The 18,265-nt window shown below is 32.6% G+C and overlaps 2 protein-coding genes across 2 annotated transcripts in view; one reads left to right on the forward strand and one right to left on the reverse strand.

The window, feature by feature from the left end:
• The window catches only part of LOC143082916 (reelin-like), a 97,207-nt gene extending 92,486 nt beyond the window's left edge, over positions 1–4,721 (forward strand). The window contains exons 56-60 of the mRNA XM_076258929.1: positions 239–390; positions 746–962; positions 1,802–1,913; positions 2,380–2,558; positions 3,193–4,721. Of these exons, the coding sequence (XP_076115044.1) occupies positions 239–390; positions 746–962; positions 1,802–1,913; positions 2,380–2,558; positions 3,193–3,247 (715 nt within the window). The 3' untranslated portion in view covers positions 3,248–4,721. The remainder of the gene's footprint in view (positions 1–238; positions 391–745; positions 963–1,801; positions 1,914–2,379; positions 2,559–3,192) is intronic.
• Positions 4,722–6,632: 1,911 nt separating this feature from the next.
• LOC143082923 (uncharacterized) overlaps positions 6,633–18,265 on the reverse strand; it is a 39,355-nt gene continuing 27,722 nt past the window's right edge. Inside the window, exons 18-20 of the mRNA XM_076258940.1 lie at positions 12,326–12,399; positions 8,993–9,090; positions 6,633–8,524 (exon numbers count right to left, since the gene is read on the reverse strand). Coding sequence (XP_076115055.1) covers positions 8,406–8,524; positions 8,993–9,090; positions 12,326–12,399 — 291 coding nt within the window. The 3' untranslated portion in view covers positions 6,633–8,405. The remainder of the gene's footprint in view (positions 8,525–8,992; positions 9,091–12,325; positions 12,400–18,265) is intronic.

Consider the following 18,265-nt stretch of genomic DNA (forward strand, 5'->3'; position numbering starts at 1 on the left):
GGTAAGCTATTAAAAATTACACCAACTTGAAGATAGATTTTATTAAAATAAAGAGATAAAAAAATGACAAATAGAACAGATTTTTATGCATTCTTGTTTTAACTGCCCTAACATTTATAATTGAAATTTATAATTGAAATGTTTCAGTAGATATAAAAGTGTCTTCTTAGTTATTCATTATTTCATGCACAGAGAAACTTGTTTAATTATTTGTAAATACAAAGTCTGAATATTACAGAAATACGAGATTTAGATGGAAGCAAGATGCCTCAGAAGTTGACGGAACAATGTGGGCTTTGAATCATATATATGTTGGAGAGAAATGTCCTGATATGTGCAATGGCAGGGGCATATGTAAAGATGGAATCTGTCATTGTCAAAGTGGACATGGTATTCTATTTCTATATTTTATACACTTCAATTTCATATACTTTTAACCATCAGTTCTAATAAATTTTTGAATACAATTAATTATCTCTGAAGTACAGTGAGAACTATACTTAACATATTAATATTAAAGTGAAAATGGCAATGGTGTTTAGGTCTCATTGAGACAAAATTAAGAAAACACTCAGTATATCAGGCACTGTTCAGATAGAATTTTTAGATCTGTGACTGTTATTCAACAAGCCAAATTTTACATTACATCAACTACAAGACTAGTCTTAATCCAAGACATGTTTCTCCCTCAATACATCTATTAAAGAATAAGTAAAAAATAGCACAATACTGTATTTTATTATAGGAGTTTCTTGTCGTCCTGTAAAATTTGGTATGCTAAGGAAGATGCATGAGACCTTTGAAGGAAGAATATACCCACGTTACTGGGAGTCTATAACTGGTGGAGGCATTGGGTTTGGATGTGGTGCACTATTACCTTATGCTCATGGCAAGACATTATACTTTAATGGTTGTGGTTTAAGAGAGGCAAGAACAGCAGAAATGGATTTGTCCAGAGCTTTGTAAGTCTCTTTTTTTCATAGTTTAAATATTTGGTTAGATTAGTGAAGGGACCATTTTTTTTTTCCTACAGTATTCAGGATCTTTGTGCGATAAGGATGCTTTTCCTATTTAATTGGTTTGAAAAAAGTACAAATTATGCAATAATTCATGGAGGCTGGAATTTATATTTATTTTACCACGGGTTGGCCCTTTGTGCTTATATTTTACCACAAGCATTAGCATATGCTCAGTATTTCCTTTGTTTAAAAAAATATTCTAATTTGCTGTTTCATTAATAAATATACATAACATTTTTAAGATACTTCAGTTTATTTTGCCATACAGTACTCATAGCGCAACTACTTCTTTCATCCTACACCCCAAGGGTGACTGGGGTATAGAAATATGGTCACTTGGTCTTCTCCTGACCGGCAGTAAAACGCTTGCCGAAGTGGGGCGTCCGTTTGGCTGTGCGGGATGTATCAAGTGGGCAGTCACGTCCGGTCAGAAGGGGGACCTTAAATCTGTTGCCTCGTGAAAAGAGAGCGCCACGCTCTTTGCACGTTAAGAACCCTTGCAACAACTCTTTGAGGGGTCCGTAGGTGGCCTGTTGCAAGGCAAAATTTCTGTCCCTATCCAATATACCCTCATTTTCCAGTGGCAGTCCAAATTTCCCCGACCATCATCCTAGATGGCCTCTATTACAACAACCTACCTATTGTATTTATTGTTAACTTGTTCTCGTCCTGAATATGCATGAAATATTTGCCACTGGACGTTAAGCAACCAACAATCAATCAATCAATCAATCAATCTTTCATCCTGGGTTAGTGGATATTTATTTCATTTTTATTTTCAGGAAAATAATGTTTGTACTACAGATTGGTTGTAAGCAACAAACTGTTTCTTGTAATGTAAATGTAAGAGCTGAGTCCTATAGAGGAATATTATTACAATATTCTACGAATAAGGTTTGTATTGGGATAAAACTCTTAGATTGTATTCTTATTAATATCATTAATTAAGAACTAGAATGTGACCACCAAAATCCTATAAAGAATTATATTGAAACAAAATTGAAGACTCAACATGAGTTTAATTTTTACGGAATATTTCAAATTACCAACTTATGTATAAAAATGTAAAACATGAACCTTTGGTGAATGTAGGGAATACAATTGTATTAGTATTATGAACAAACTAATTGTGAAAGAAACTTTGAAATTATCAAACAAGGCAATTTTGTTGTAATTCTACTCACAACATATGAAGATATACTGCAAGAAGATGGATCAATAAATAAGACATATTACTGGACAATCAAAGTAAGATTCAATAATGTACAAATTTTGACAATAAACTTTCATGAAGAATGGGATGCAAAGATTCAACTTGCCTTTTCTGTCATTTTATTTAGTTTTGCCTTATTTCCCTTAGGGTGCAGAATGGAAGCTGTTAGCAAGACATGACCCAAGTCATTATCTCAACCCAAAGAGAGCAATGTATGACCTTCCTTCAGATGCTAAAGTTGTTGGGGTCCAGATAAGGTGGTGGCAACCAGTACATGATGGTGTAGGCCATGATCAATGGGCTTTTGACTCAGTTGAAATTATACCGTAAGTATCAATTTGTTGTGTAAATATGACCATATAGCTGTATAGATGGGTGACTGGAGAGGCATTGTAACTTCAAATGAATTTTGATAAAAAGATGGAAGAATTTTAGAACGATGCACAATTTTAAGATGACTTATTTCAAAGGGCTCCCATCATATATATATAGGTTATTTTTTAAGGAGTTTGATTACCCTCAAACCAACCACATAAATATAAACTGGATACTGTTATATATATTTTTTAAATATGGGTTTTGCATTCCATCTGGTAATTTTTTGTAAAAAATAACCAATCGTTTAATTTGATTTTTATGCATTTTGTAAATTGAATCCAATATGTTGAGGAGGTGAAATTCACATTTTACCTAAAAATATGTACTGTATAAGGTATTTTGATACTTACATATATTTTGATTATAGTTTCAAAGTAGAATGCAATCTAGATATTCTATAAACATATGCGCTTTTATCTACTGCTTACAAATGATGTGCATTTTGTTCCAAATAGAAATTATTTCAAATTTATATTTACAAATTTTTATCTATTTTGACTGAATCATCTAATAATTATCATGGTTCCTGCTCAAATAAGTAACAAGAAAAATTGTAAGAAATGTTACAATTTTCTATTACAGGGATCATAACTCGTACTCTTCCATGTTACAGAGAAGGAAAAGAAGAAAAGCATAAGGAATTGTCTGCAAATCATAATCAGTGCAATATGTTATTTGTGGTGTGGTGTAAATATATATGGATTAAATTTATCCTATTTATTTTTATCAGACATTGTAAATGTTTTTAAATATTTGTACTTTTACCTGGAACTTTGTCTCTGAGCCATTGCTTTTAGTGATAAACATTTGTTTTACTACAAGTCAATCATTGCAATAATGAAAAAAAATAAAGGTTATCTGCACTTTGTATGAAATGCAGGGTTTCCGCTGGCGGTCACCATTTTCCCATTTTGCGAATAAATAATAAATTGTGGCTATCAAAATTCATTATTTGCGAAAGAATTTGGCAGAAAAAATATAAGAATTCGATTTCATCCATCTTGTTTATCTCACCTGGCCCTTTTCCTGGCCCAAAGGGCCAAGTGAGCTTTTCTCATCACTTGGCTTTCGTTGTCTGTCGTCGTTAACTTTTACAAAAATCTTCTCCTCTGAAACTACTGGGCCAAATTAAACCAAACTAGGCCACAATCATCATTGGGGTATCTAGTTTAAAAAATGTGTCCGGTGACCCGGCCGATCAGCGAAGATGGCCGCCATGGCTAAAATTTTCAGATGAATCGGACAACTCGTTGTTAGGTTGCTGCCCCTGAATTGGTCATTTTAAGGAAATTTTGCAGTTTATGGTTATTATCTTGAATATTATAATATATAGAGATAAACTGTAAACAGCAATAATGTTTAGCAAATTAAGATCTACAAATAAGTCAAACATGACCAAAATGGTCAGTTGACTCCTTTAGGAGTTATTGCCCATTATAGTAAATTTTTAACCATTTTTTGTAAATTTTGTAATCTTTTACTAAAATCTTCTCCTCTGAAACTACTTAGACATATTTAACCAAACTTGCCTGAAAATCATCATAAGGGTATCTAGTTTTAGAATTGTGTCCGATGACCCTGTCCTCGAACCAAGACATGGCTAAAAATAGTGCATAGGGTAAAATGCAGTTTTTGGGGAAAAATCTCTGAAACCAAAGAATTTAGAGCAAATCGAACAAGATAAAATTGTTCATTAGGTCAAGATCTATCTGAAATTGTAAGACCATTTAGGGAACCTGTTGTTGGGTTGCTGCCCCTGAATTGGTAATTTTAAGAAAATTTTGCAGCCTTTGGTTATTATCTTGAATATTATTATAGATAGAGATAAACTGTAAATAATTGACGCCCTAAGGCATTGTAGCCCTTTATAGTAATTTTTTTTGTGATGAATCCATCTGTGCCCTTTGTTTAATATGCACATAGTCCAAGGTGAGTGACACAGGCTCTTTAGAGCCTCTAGTTTTGGTTTTCTCTGACTTTACCTGATCAGACAATATTGGGAATTCACCTTGATCTCGTTACGACTTCGACAGAAAATCAATAATCAGCTGAGTGCATTTTATAGCTGTAAGCAGCAATGGACTAATTATTAAATAAAGGTGTTGATTGTATTAATGATTTAGTTAAAAGGCGTCACATGTCACCTAAGGGATTTAATGACAACTTTGCAACGCACATATTTGAAGCATAATTTTAAGTCTGGTTGTTTTCTTTTTAAATGTTGCTGAACAGATAACTGTTGTAATGAGGACTTTACAACTGTTTTGGCAATGTACTTGTTTCAAGCATAGTTAGATGTCTTGACATTTTCATTTTACGATGGCCAAGAAAAGAAACTTACGATGAAGAAATTTATTCAATTGTAAGAAAAATCTCTCTCTTTAATCTACAAACTATATAAATCTGATCAACTAGTTGAAGATGAATCAAGTTCCTGATATAAAAAAAATATGATGTCATGATCTCTATTTCAATTTTATAGAATCTTTTGAAAAGATCTTGATCCTAATCCCAAGGTCAATGTTGTTTGAAACAACTGGACCGTACTTTTATTTCTCTTAGTATTGTATGTCACACTGTCAAATGTAAAAAAAAAGCAGATTTGAAGAATGATCATAAACAGCAATTGGGCAAACTTATTTTTGTTGACCTGCGACTTTTGTCGCAGAAAGCTCGACATAGGGATAGTGATCCGGCAGCAGCATTAGCTAACTTCTAAAAAGCTAAATATTAAGGTGGAAGACCTTGAGGCTTCATACTTTGTATATATATGCTTCATGTTACAACGTTTCTGTCTGTCACATGTCAATTGTCCTTGACCTCAGTTTCATGGTTCAGCGACTACTTTAAAAAAAAAGTTTTATTTTTTTGTAATGTTAATTTCTCTCTTATTAAATGAGTTAAAGGATAACTATATTTGGTATGTGCATACCTTGCAAGATCCTCATGCCCGTCAGACAGTTTTCATTTTACCTCGACCTCATTTCATGGATTAGTGATCAAGGTTCAGTTTTGTTGGTCAAGTCTATATCTCCTATACTAAAGCCAATATGTCTGGTATATTCAGTGTATGAAATGATTGTAAGGTGTACATGTCCAACTGGCAAGTGACATCTGCCCTTGGCCTTATTTTCATGGTTCAGTGGTTATAGTTGAGTTTTTGTGTTTTGCTCTGTTTTTCCTTTACTGTATGCAATAGGTTTATTATATTTGGTGTATGGAAAGATTGTAAGGTGTACATGTATTTTCAATTTGGTTTATATGACCTTGACCTCATTTTCATGGATCATATAAAGTTTATGTAATGGTTGTAGGAAAGCTTTTTTATTTAGGACTATCAACATAATATCAATGATTAGTAAAGAAGGCAAGACATTTCAGTGTGTGCACAATTGTTCCATTTGTAAATGGGCATAACTCTGTAATGGTTTAAGTAACACTACCAAAATTAAAACGTGATCTGTATTTTATGGTAATAAGCATTGTGTATTAGTTTGCACTAAATATGAGCAACATGACGGTTGCCACAGGTGGAGCAGGATCTGCTTACCCTTCTGGAGCATCTGAGATCACCCCCAGTTTTAGTGGGGTTCATGTTGCTTAGTTGTTAGTTTTCTATGTAGTGTTTTGTGTACTATTGTTTGGATTTTCTTTTTTAGCCATAGTTAGATATTTAATCATTATTTGTTTCACTCTGCTCTGTTCTTCATAAAACTGCATATCATGGTTTTGTGGCATCAAATATGCTGACCTGACCTGACCTTAATAACATTGATCCTGACTTATCACACAGGTCAAATTATTGGATATTTTGATAAGTTTAATGCCAACTTTTTTCAACTGTAGGATACTAAAATTTTATTGGGTTGTATATTGTCTCAGATGGTGGAAATCTCAGTTGTTTAGTCACATTAGAATGGAATTAATTGTGTGAATGTACAGAATTTTTTGTTCTCATAGAAATGAAATATTTCTTTTAAGCATGTCATGTTGGTTGTCTGACAGATTGTGAAAAAAAAGTCTTTAGTCATTTTCATATTTATTTATTCTTTCTTTTCACATTTCATTTTGAACGATGTAAATTACATAATACTATATGGTATCTTATGAAGTAATGACTTGGGTGGCAAGTGATCTTTAAAGAAATATATACACATAATATATAGCAGGTTACTTTCGCAGAGTGTAATTTTTTTCTTATTTACGCGGATAGAACAAAATCCCCAAATTAAATTCAGCCCATTTAAAAGTGGACAAGCAAAGGTATTGATAAAAGTTTTGAATCTACCAAAATAATAACCGCCAAATTATTTCTTTTATCTTATTCAATGAAAATCGCAAAATTTTACACCTGTGAAAATAACCCGCTATACAGTACCTTATACAAAAGGTCTACACATATTTAACAATGTTTACAGAGCCTTTCACATGATGTAAGTGTGTTTACCTATATTTCATAAAGGGATTAAACATTTAGCTTGATGTGCTGAAATGTCCACAATTGTACATGATACATGTCGAGTGGAAAAAAAAACACTTCAAAAAAGAATAAGAAATGATGATGAAACCAAAAGAAAGTTTTAAATAGCTGTATTTTATTGCTAAAGTGTGTTTTTATAAACAAGGAAAATTTGCTTTTGTCATATACATGTATTTATAGAAATAACTGTTTCAAGTCGGCTTTTCTTGTTGTGTATTTGCATATATGAATTATAAAGACAAAGCAACACAATATCTTATTTTTGTGCAATATTTAAGTGAAATGCTAAGGACGTTCAATAGTTTGTGTGTTGCTTGGGGAGATACACATACACAAACAATATAACATTACCAATATCAATTCTCTATATAGATTTTAATTGTCCCATAAACATATTTATAATTTAAAACAGTCTTGAGATGAACAAAATGTGGCTTTCTTTATAGGTTGAAAGTGTACAGGCACTCTGGAAGTTCTATTCAAATATAGCAAATTAGACAGTTAAATCGTGTGACATCACTCATATTTGATGCATTTAATTTAAATCAAGTTTGATGATCCTGTGGATACTCTTGACATTAAAATTCTTTTGAATTAAAAATCTGTTTTGACAAAAATAGATAATGCTGAATTCACGATAAATGCAATAAAACTGCTATATAATACTCACTCTGTTATCAGAGCATCAAGTTACTTGTAACCTATACACAGTAACAACATTCTAGAAAAACAAAATTTAATCCAACAAATACTTCACATACATAAATTAAAATATCACAGATAATTATGGCACATATCACAATTAAGAGGTTTTCAAATATTGACAAGTATTCATACTATTGCATCGGCCATTACAAGTTTGTAGAAATCAACACCTATTGATAAAGGAATATTTATGGTGCAGATTTGCAATGAGGCTTAGAACAATTTTAAAATTGATCTATGTCCTCCAGTATTTGAAATACAATATTTATATAAATGCTTAATGACTTGCATTCTACAAACATTAACATGCAATTTCAATCTAACACAGTACAATGATCATAGGAAAATGCTTGGTAAGTACATTGCATAAATTAAAAAAAAAAAACTACTTCACATACATATGCATTTATTCAGTTCCAGGGTTGCAACCCGCTATTTTTTTACAATCAATGCATTTAAATGGGGTCATGTGGTTGGAATCGCACCATTTATCTTGGGTGGGGAAAACCCCCTTTTGAAAATGGCTGGATCTGCCCCTGGTATTCATTTGTATAATCTCTGGTGATAAAAGATGGATGACATTGATTTTACACAGGTGAGATTGAGTAATTCATATGAGTTCATAATATTTACAAGTATTAGGATCATAATAACAGTTTAGACATGGATCATACATCAGATCTAATTCTTCTTCAGTGTCTGTGTCTTGAGTTCTTCCTGTATTCTGATCTGTAATGGAAACAACACATTTTGTAATTATCTTTTGTACAATGGTACTTAAAATGTCTAAACAACTTATCTCTGTAGATGAAATTACATTACATAATTTATAATATCTGAACAAAATTGAAAAAAAATATGTTTTCTGGCATTACAATTCTGGGAGATTTTCTTGAAATTCATTGTTTTCACTATAAAATAATTATAAAAAAAGAGTTTTCATTCACATCATTTTGGTTGGAAAAATAGTTGGTTGAAGTAATGAAAATTCTAATTAGTCCAATATTTTTATAGCAGGGGATCCAGTCTACATATATTAAAGTCTATTTAGATTGTATTAATGAAATTTAATTCTAATATATAATTTATGTTTTTCCCATGCTTATAAAGAAAAAAGTCCATGAAAGTCGTGTCATAAACTCTGCATTTAGCATAGTCGTTCAAACTTATTCAGTACCTATAATTTGAGACATTTACCTTTAGTTGGTGATGTGCTGCTGATGGAGAAATCTTCTGTAGAATTGGCAAGTTCATGAGGTAATATAATGGGTGGACTAAATACACCACTCCAATCCCTGTAGAAAAGAAATTATTTTTGCAATCAATATTTTATAAATAAAAAAAAGAAAGAACAATTGAAATTTCTTAATATAACAAATGAAATAGGTGGAAATGAAGGTGATTGCCCCTACAAAGTCACAAGAGTCCACATGCTGAAATGTCACGCCTTCTTTACTAATCATTGATATTATGTTGGTAGTCCTAAATATAAAGCTTTACTACAACTGTAACATGACAAATGATATTGAAAAAAATAGTGTTTTTTAAGCCAAATGTTATGCTATCCAAAATTTCTGCCATGAAAATAAGGTCAAGGACAGATGATACCTGTCATTTGGACATGTCCACCTTACAGTCCTTCCATACACCGAATTTTCTAGACCTATTGCTTATAGTATCTGAGATGTGCACTTGACCACCAAAACTGTCTGACAGGCATGAGGACCTTGCAACCTACTCACATACCAAATATAAATTATACGAATACTCATAATAAGAGAGAACTTAACATTACAAAAAATCTGAACTTTTTAGCTCACCTGGCCCAAAGGGCCAAGTGAGCTTTTCTCATCACTTGGCGTCCGTCGTCGTCCGTCGTTAGCTTTTACAAAAATCTTCCCCTCTGAAACTACTGGGCCAATTTTTACCAAACTTGGCCACAATCATTATTAGGGTATCTAGTTTAAAAATTGTGTCCGGTGACCCGGCCAACCAACCAAGATGGCCACCATGGCTAAAAATAGAACATAGGCGTAAAATGCAGTTTTTGGCTGATAACTCAAAAAACCAAAGCATTTAGAGCAAATCTGACATGGGGTAAAATGGTTAATCAGGTCAAGATCTATCTGCCCTGAAATTTTGAGATGAATCGGACAACACGTTGATAGGTTGCTGCCCCTGAATTAGTAATTTTAAGGAAATTTTGCTGTTTTTGGTTATTATCTTGAATATTATTATAGATACAGAAAACTGTAAACAGCGAAAATGTTCAGCAAAGTAAGATCTACAAATAAGTCAACATGACCAAAATGGTCTGTTGACCCCTTTAGGAGTTATTGCCCTTTATAGTCAATTTTTAACCATTTTTCGTAAATCTTAGTTATCTTTTACAAAAATCTTCTCTGAAACTACTGGACCAAATTAAATCAAACTTGGCCACAATCATCATTCGGGTATCTAGTTTAAAAATTGTGTCTGGTGACCCTGCCAACCAACCAAGATGGCCACCATGGCTAAAAATAGAACATAGGGGTAAAATGCAGTTTTTGGCTTATCACTCAAAAACCAAAGCATTTAGAGCAAATCTGACATGTGGTAAAATTGTTTATCAGGGTAAGATCTATCTGCCCTGAAATTTTGAGATGAATCGGACAACCTGTTGATAGGTTGCTGCCCCTGATTTGGTAATTTTAAGGAAATTTTGCTGTTTTTGGTTATTATCTTGAATATTATTATAGATAGAGATAAACTGTAGACAGCAAAAATGTTCATCAAAGTAAGATCTACAAATAAGTCAACATGACCAAAATGGTCTGTTGACCCCTTTAGGAGTTATTGCCCTTTATAGTCAATTTTTAACCATTTTTCGTAAATCTTCGTTTTGTTTTACAAAAATCTTCTCCTCTGAAACTACTAGACCAAATTAAACCAAACTTGGCCACAATCATCATTCAGGTATGTAGTTTAAAAATTGTGTCCGGCGACCCGGCCAACCAACCAAGATGGCCGCCATGGCTAAAAATAGAACATAGGGGTAAAATGCAGTTTTTGGCTTATCACTCAAAAACCAAAGCATTTAGAGCAAATCTGACATGTAAAATTGTTTATCAGGTGAAGATGTATCTGCCCTGAAATTTTGAGATAAATTGGACAACCCATTGATAGGTTGCTGCCCCTGATTTGGTAATTTTAAGGAAATTTTGCTGTTTTTGGTTATTATCTTGAATATTATTATAGATAGAGATAAACTGTAAACAGCAAAAATGTTCAGCAAAGTAAGATCTACAAATAAGTCAACATGTCCAAAAGGGTCTGTTGACTCCTTTAGGAGTTATTGCCCCTTATAGTCAATTTTTAATCATTTTTCGTAAATCTTAGTTATCTTTTACAAAAATCTTCTCCTCTGAAACTACTGGACCAAATTAAACCAAACTTGGCCACAATCATCATTCGGGTATCTTGTTCAAAAATTGTGTCCGGTGACCCGGCCAACCAACCAAGATGGCCTCCATGGCTAAAAATAGAACATAGGGGTAAAATGCAGTTTTTGGCTTATCACTCAAAAACCAAAGCATTTAGAGCAAATCTGACATGTGGTAAAATTGTTTACCAGGTCAAGATCTATCTGCAACAACAAAAGAGAGTTTTTAATGACCTCAGCTGGCTATACAACCCTTGCACAATTAACTGAATTTTGCAGAAATCATTAATAGGATAGATTGCCCTTATATGATAATTTTTTATTACCTTTTTGGTTTTTTTGGCAAAAGGGGGGGGGGGGGGGGGGGGGGGGGGTTGCGCAACAACAAATCAACTTCACAACTTTCTCATTACTTTGCATTTCTCGTTAGATAAATTTTACAAAAATTCTCCCCTGAAACATCTGTCAAATTTAAACAAACTTGGTTTAAATCACCACTAGGATATCCAGGGACCACTGTGTATGATGACCCTGCCTGCCCACATGGCTGAAATAAAACATAGGTTTCAAACACACTTTTTAGTATTATATCTCTGAAACTAAACGACAGTTCAACAGTTGCATTTATCATGCATCAATTGTAAATAAAAATATCAGGTGAGCGACACAGGGTCCTTGGACCCTCTAGTTTTTTCAAGTAGTCACTGAACCATGAAAATGAGGCCAATGACAATGGACATGAATTAGAGGGAAACTTCGTAACATAAGGCATCTATATACAAAGTATGAAGCATCCAGGTCTTGCACCTACTAAAATATAAAGCTTTGAAGAAGTTAGCTAAAGCAATGTCTGCCAGATCACTATCCTTATGTCGAGCTTTCTGCGACAAAAGTCACAGGCTCGACAAAAATTACAAACATTCCTGTGCTTCTTGAAAACAAGCATTGTAAACTCTGTTTTGTCTATCATTTTTTGAAGATCTCATCTTGGCCTACAACAAACATATCTCCCTTTACAAAGAAAGGATCCCACGTTTTGTGTGGAGTATTGCAGATTATTTTAACCCAAAATACCAATTGTTTTGATAAAAAAATTCTTACAAATTTACCTTGGATTGGATGACATGGTGTCTGTGCTTAACCTTCCTTTCATTTCATCTTGGAAATTATGTGGATTGTTTGGCTGAAATTAGACAAAATATTCATCTTCAAACAAATATATTTACTATAAAGGAGCAGGTTCAGTAAGACCCCTTTTTGGCCCCAAAATATAGCAGTTTTACAAAATTGTTAAAATGTAAACCTTTAGTTATTTATTGGACAGTAGAATGCTTCTGCTGCATAAATATGGGCTGTTTTTGACAATACAATGCACATATATCCGGTACTAGCACCATTAAGTCATGCTAAATTACTGAAATCCTCATAATTCTAGCAATTTAGTTAAATTTTAGACGGTTTTCGTGTAAAACGAAAGTGGCCGCATTCGTGTTCATCCTTAATATTGAAATGTAAGTTGTATTTTATGATACTACATAACATATATAAAGGTTGAGGATGAACACGGATGCGGCCACTTTCATTTTTACCAAAAACCATCTGAAAAGTGACATTTTTCGCCTTATTAGGTAGATTTTTCATATTTTAGCTTGAATCGGATCGTTTTTAATGACTTAATCTGTTAAAATCTTTCACATAAACTAATTAATTCAAATAAAATAGACACTTAAGTGTTTAAAAAGTGGTCAAAATCTTTCGTCAGATGAACCTGAAATTTGAGGCCAAAATCGGTCCTTACCGGACCTACTCCTTTAAGGTATCCATCCAAGGATATCCAATGAGACAACAAACCAACATTTTTAAGTACCGGTCTTTGTAAGAATCATGCAGGTTCCTGTTGATGGGTGATTCATGACCCCTCTTCAAATGTCTTTATATTTTGTTTATGATGAAGGTATGGTATGAAAATAAGTTTTCTGTATTAATTTTTTCTTTTCAACTTTGGTTGCCATGGAAACCATCCTTACAAAATTTTGCCTAAATACGTCCATAAGTAGCCTTTGAAAATTGAAATATAATGGATTTTAAAGAACCATAGAAATAAAGTTAATCAATACAAACAATATGTATATTTACAGTATTGACAAACACAACCCCAAACTATACAAAAACGTTAAAATTTTGAATTTACTAAATGGTTTGTTTCCATAGCAACCATTTAAAAATGTGTTAAAATTCGAAAATGAAAAATTTCAAAAACTTTAAAATTTTAAATCTGTTTATCTCCCAAGACCAACAATACCATGACATGTCATTGACAAATTTTGAAAGACCACATTCTATATATTCAGAAAATAAAAAGAAAGTCGTGTGTTTTTTTTTCTTTAAAAAAATAATTTTAGTCAAAAATTGTCAATTTTCACCAAAATTCAGATTACCAAACAGATGAATACTGAAACATTTTGAACTTGAAAAGCTAAAACATTCCATTTATGCGTGCATTCCTGACACAAATTTGGTAATTATAAATGAGAAAATATGATTGATAGAGATATTTTTGTAGAGAAGGACATTTTTTCTTTCTGGGCATGGTGCCCCCCCTTTTTTTTCAAAATTCAAAAAATTATTAATAAATTTAAAAGATGGAATTCAATTGTGAACATTTTGAGCATTAAAACATGAAATTTCTTCAAAGGGTGAGGGCAGTAATAGAACCCCCTACACCATTTTTATATATTAGATTTTTTTTTAGAAATGGGGAATGTGTCAAAGAGAGAACAACCCAAACAGAAATTTAAAATCTTTAGATTCTATTTCATGGTCTTTAAAATTGACTCTAAAGAACCTGAATCGATCACCTGTAATTTTTGGTTAAATCTTGCATCAATGATTATTTGTCCCTTCAATATATATCAATGAGTGGCTTAACAATTCCATTTAAATGTTCTTTGTATCTGTCGTTTTTTCTTCAAAAGCAAAAAATGAATTTTACCCCTATGTTCCATTTTAGCCATAGTGGCTAAGTTTCTTGAAGTACAAGGAAATAAAAAACTAAATTTATACAAGATTATAACTCCCAAGTTGGGCTGAAATTGATTAAGCATATTCAATATCAAAAGAAGATTTTTTTTTAAAGGAAACAAACTAGATGAACAAATTGTGAAAAATTTCTTTAAAGGGCTATAACTCCATACGGATTCAATTGACAATTCTGGTCATATAAACTTATTTGTAGATCCTACTTTGCTGAAAGTTGTGCTGTTTACAGTTTATCTTTGTCATTAATAATATTCAAGATAATAACCAAAACTGCAAAATTTCTGTACAATTAACAATTAAGTGGCAGCAACCCAACAATGGGTTGTTAGATTCATCTGAAAATTTGCTCTTAAAAGGCTTTAGTGTTTGAGATATGAGCTACACACTGCATTTTACCCCTATGTTCTTATTTTACCCATGGCGGCCATGTTTTTTTACAAAATAGAAAATAGAACACAAACTTAATTCTAGATATCCTAAGGATCATTCAGTTTATAAGTTTTACTGGAATTGGTTAAGTAGTTTCAGTGGAAATGTTTCAAATATTTTACACCGGACAGACGACAACGGAAGCAAAGTGATGGCAAAATTCACAGTTCCTTTGAAACGGTGACCTAAAAAAACTACGTCCGTTCTATCAGAAATAAACTGAAAATAAAAAATAAAAAATTTGTACCATCGAGAGCGCTAACAAGGCAACTTTCCATAAATTTTAATATTTTTAAGGGTCATAACTCTTTTAAAAAAGTCAGTTGTCCATGATTATAGAACTCATCCGAGATATTGTTGATATTAATCTAGTGTATAAGTTTTATTAAAAATCTGGCAAGAATTGTACCTGTGGGAGCGTTAAAGGGGCTATTTTCCATAAATTTATTATTTTCAAGGGTTATAAATGTTTTTATTAAAGTCGATTGACCACCAATATCTAACTTGTTCGAGATATTGCTTATAATAACCTAAAGTATTAGTTTCTTAAAAATCTGACATAATTTGTACATGTGCGAGCGCTGCAAGGACAGCCAGATGGACACAAGGACGGATGGCAATCAAAATTTTAAGCAGACCATGTTTAAACGAAAAAAATTAAGTTCTAATTTCGATTTTTATTAATTGAAAATTTTTTGGTCGCATATTGGTATCACGTTGGCGTCGTCGTCGTCCGAAGACATTTGGTTTTCGCACTCTAACTTTAGTAAAAGTAAATTGATATCTATGAAATTTAAACACATGGTTTATGACCATAAAAGAAAGGTTGACATTGATTCTTGGTGTTTTGGTCCCATCAGTTTAGGAATTAGGGGCAAAAAAAGGGCCCAAATAAGCATTTTTCTTGGTTTTCGCACAATAACTTTAGTATAAGTAAAAAGAAATCTATAAAATTTTAACATAAGGTCTCTATGACCACAACAGGAAGGTTGGGATTGATTTTGGGAGTTTTAGTCCCAACAGTTTAGGAATTAGGGGCCAAAAACAGGTCCCAAATAAGCATTTTTCTTGGTTTTTGCATAATAACTTAAGCATAAGTTATTAGAAATCTATGAAATTTTAACACAAGGTTTATAACCACAAAAGAAAGGTTTGGATTGATTTTGGGAGTTTTGGTCCCAACGAATTAGGGGCCAAAAGGGTCCAAAATTAAACTTTGTTTGATTTCATCAAAAAATTAATTATTGGGGTTCTTTGATATGCCAAATCTAACCGTGTATTCAGATTCTTAATTTTTGGTCCTGTTTTCAAATTGGTCTACATTAAGATCAAAAGGGTCCAAAATTAAACTTAGCTTGATTTTAACAAAAAAAGAATTCTTGGGGTTCTTTGATATGCTGAATCTAAACATGGTCATAGATTTTTGATTATGGGCCCAGTTTTCAAGTTGGTCCAAATCGGGGTCCAAAATTATTATGTTAAGTATTGTGCAATACCTCTGCGGTCGTATAAAGCTGTGCCCTGCGGAGCATCTGGTTTATTTATAAAAATACTATTTTTGATATAACAAAAATAAAAAAATAAAATATTTTTTTTGTCTTAAATCAGTGGTTTTGATAAGATAATAACACTCTGTAAAGATTAGACAAATGGGACAGTTTTAATCTTGGTACAGTGTTTCCAATTTCATTATCTATGGAAAATACATTGCCTTGCATCGTTTCTTTTGTGGACTAGTATACTATTGCACAGAGTCAGATTATGTACACATAATGGCTGTTACTATTTACCTCCCATGTAAATCGACATGTATCGAAACCTTTATGCAAACACTTATTTGTCACTATGTCGATTTAACTGTGCTAAAATTGAAATTGAAGAAGAACTACAGAACCTTTTTATTCTAATATATAATAATCTAACTTATCTAAAAGATTTGAAATAAATGCGGAATGTGTCCATTGGACACAGATGATGCTCCCGCTTCCATATCATAAAAGTCATAAACGGACATGACTGAAGACACTTACCAATTGTGTACTAACTTTTATGGTGATAAGAATTGTGTAAAAGTTTCGTAACATTTGGTTGAGGCAAACTAAAGAAAGAAATACAAAACAAAAAATTCAGCAACGTTTTCCCTCTATAAAGAGGCATTGCATAGAACAGTGAAAGTTACACCACCAAAATTCAAAGTTGATCTGCATTTGGTGGTTTTAAGCATTGTGTATAATTTTAATAACATCTGGTAAAGACAAACTAAAGTTAGAGAACAGAAACGGAAATTCAGCAATATTTCTATTTGTAAAGGGGTATAACTCTTGGACGGTTTAAGTGACACCACCAAACTTAGTCTTGTTTTATGGTAATAAGCAATGTGATTAGGTTTCATAACATTTGGTTGAGGCAAACTAAAGATAGAGAACAGAAACCAACGTTGGGACATACTGACGGACGGACAAGGGTTAACCTTAATGCCCCCTCCGCCACTGCGGGGTCATAAAAATATGTAAATATAACAATTGATTATATTAGGCAAAATTCAAGAATGGCCATTGCACATGGTTGTCATAAAGGTTTGAGAATCAAAACAGTATACAATAGTTCGGACCAGCAAATTTTCCTCAGGGCCACAAGGATAATATTTTTGAGAACCATAAAAAAACGCGATTATTCTGCGGTATACAAATAATAATTCAGTTAGGTTTTAAAAAAAATAATAGACAAGCTGTCCTTTTCCACCATATACAATAGAAACATTGACAAATTCTTGCACAATTAATGTAGATCGTTGGTATATATTTCCTCAGATAGAACATGTAGAATTTGTATGCCCCCACTGTAGCAAAGGAGGCATTAAGTTGTACCCTTGTCTGTAAGTACGTCCGTTCCAGAGTTATACCCTTATACAAATGGAAAAAAAATGCTGACTTTTTTGTTTCCGTTCTCTAACTTAAGTTTGCCACAACCAAACGTTTTGAAACTTATACACAATGCTTATTTCCATAAAATTCAGAACAGTTAGAATGTTATTGGTGTAACAGGTACTGTCAATAAGTTATGCCCCTTTAAAAATGGAAAAAATGCTGAATTTTCCGTTTCCGTTCTCTTTTTTTCGTCTGTCTGACATAGTTCATCTTACCCTGACCTCATTTTCTTAGAACATTGATAATGTTAAAGACCGGACTGGGGGTATAAATAGAATCCAATGAGAAATATTATGGCTTCTTGGGTTTTCTTTGCAGTTTTCAAGTGTAAGGACCATTTTTTCAGATATCTCAACTAATAATTTTTTGTTTCCTTTAGGAATGGGCAACCAAGTAGGAACATATATTATCTGCATTTTGACAAACTTTTGTTGAAAAAAATTCATAAATATAAGAAATATTGACTGTTCAAAAACTCAAGTGGTCAAATTTTCAAAATTTGAATTTCCCAGACTGACAGATAAGGCGGAGCTTGCATCAGCTGTTTTCTGTTTTTGTTTACATAAATACCACATGCACATGCTGATAAGTGAAAATTTTTTACCTTGCATGTGTACAGCTTTAATCTAAACTTTATTCCATTTCACAGTAATG

This window comes from Mytilus galloprovincialis, chromosome 1 (assembly GCF_965363235.1).
Source record: "Mytilus galloprovincialis chromosome 1, xbMytGall1.hap1.1, whole genome shotgun sequence".
Lineage (NCBI taxonomy): Eukaryota > Metazoa > Mollusca > Bivalvia > Mytilida > Mytilidae > Mytilus > Mytilus galloprovincialis.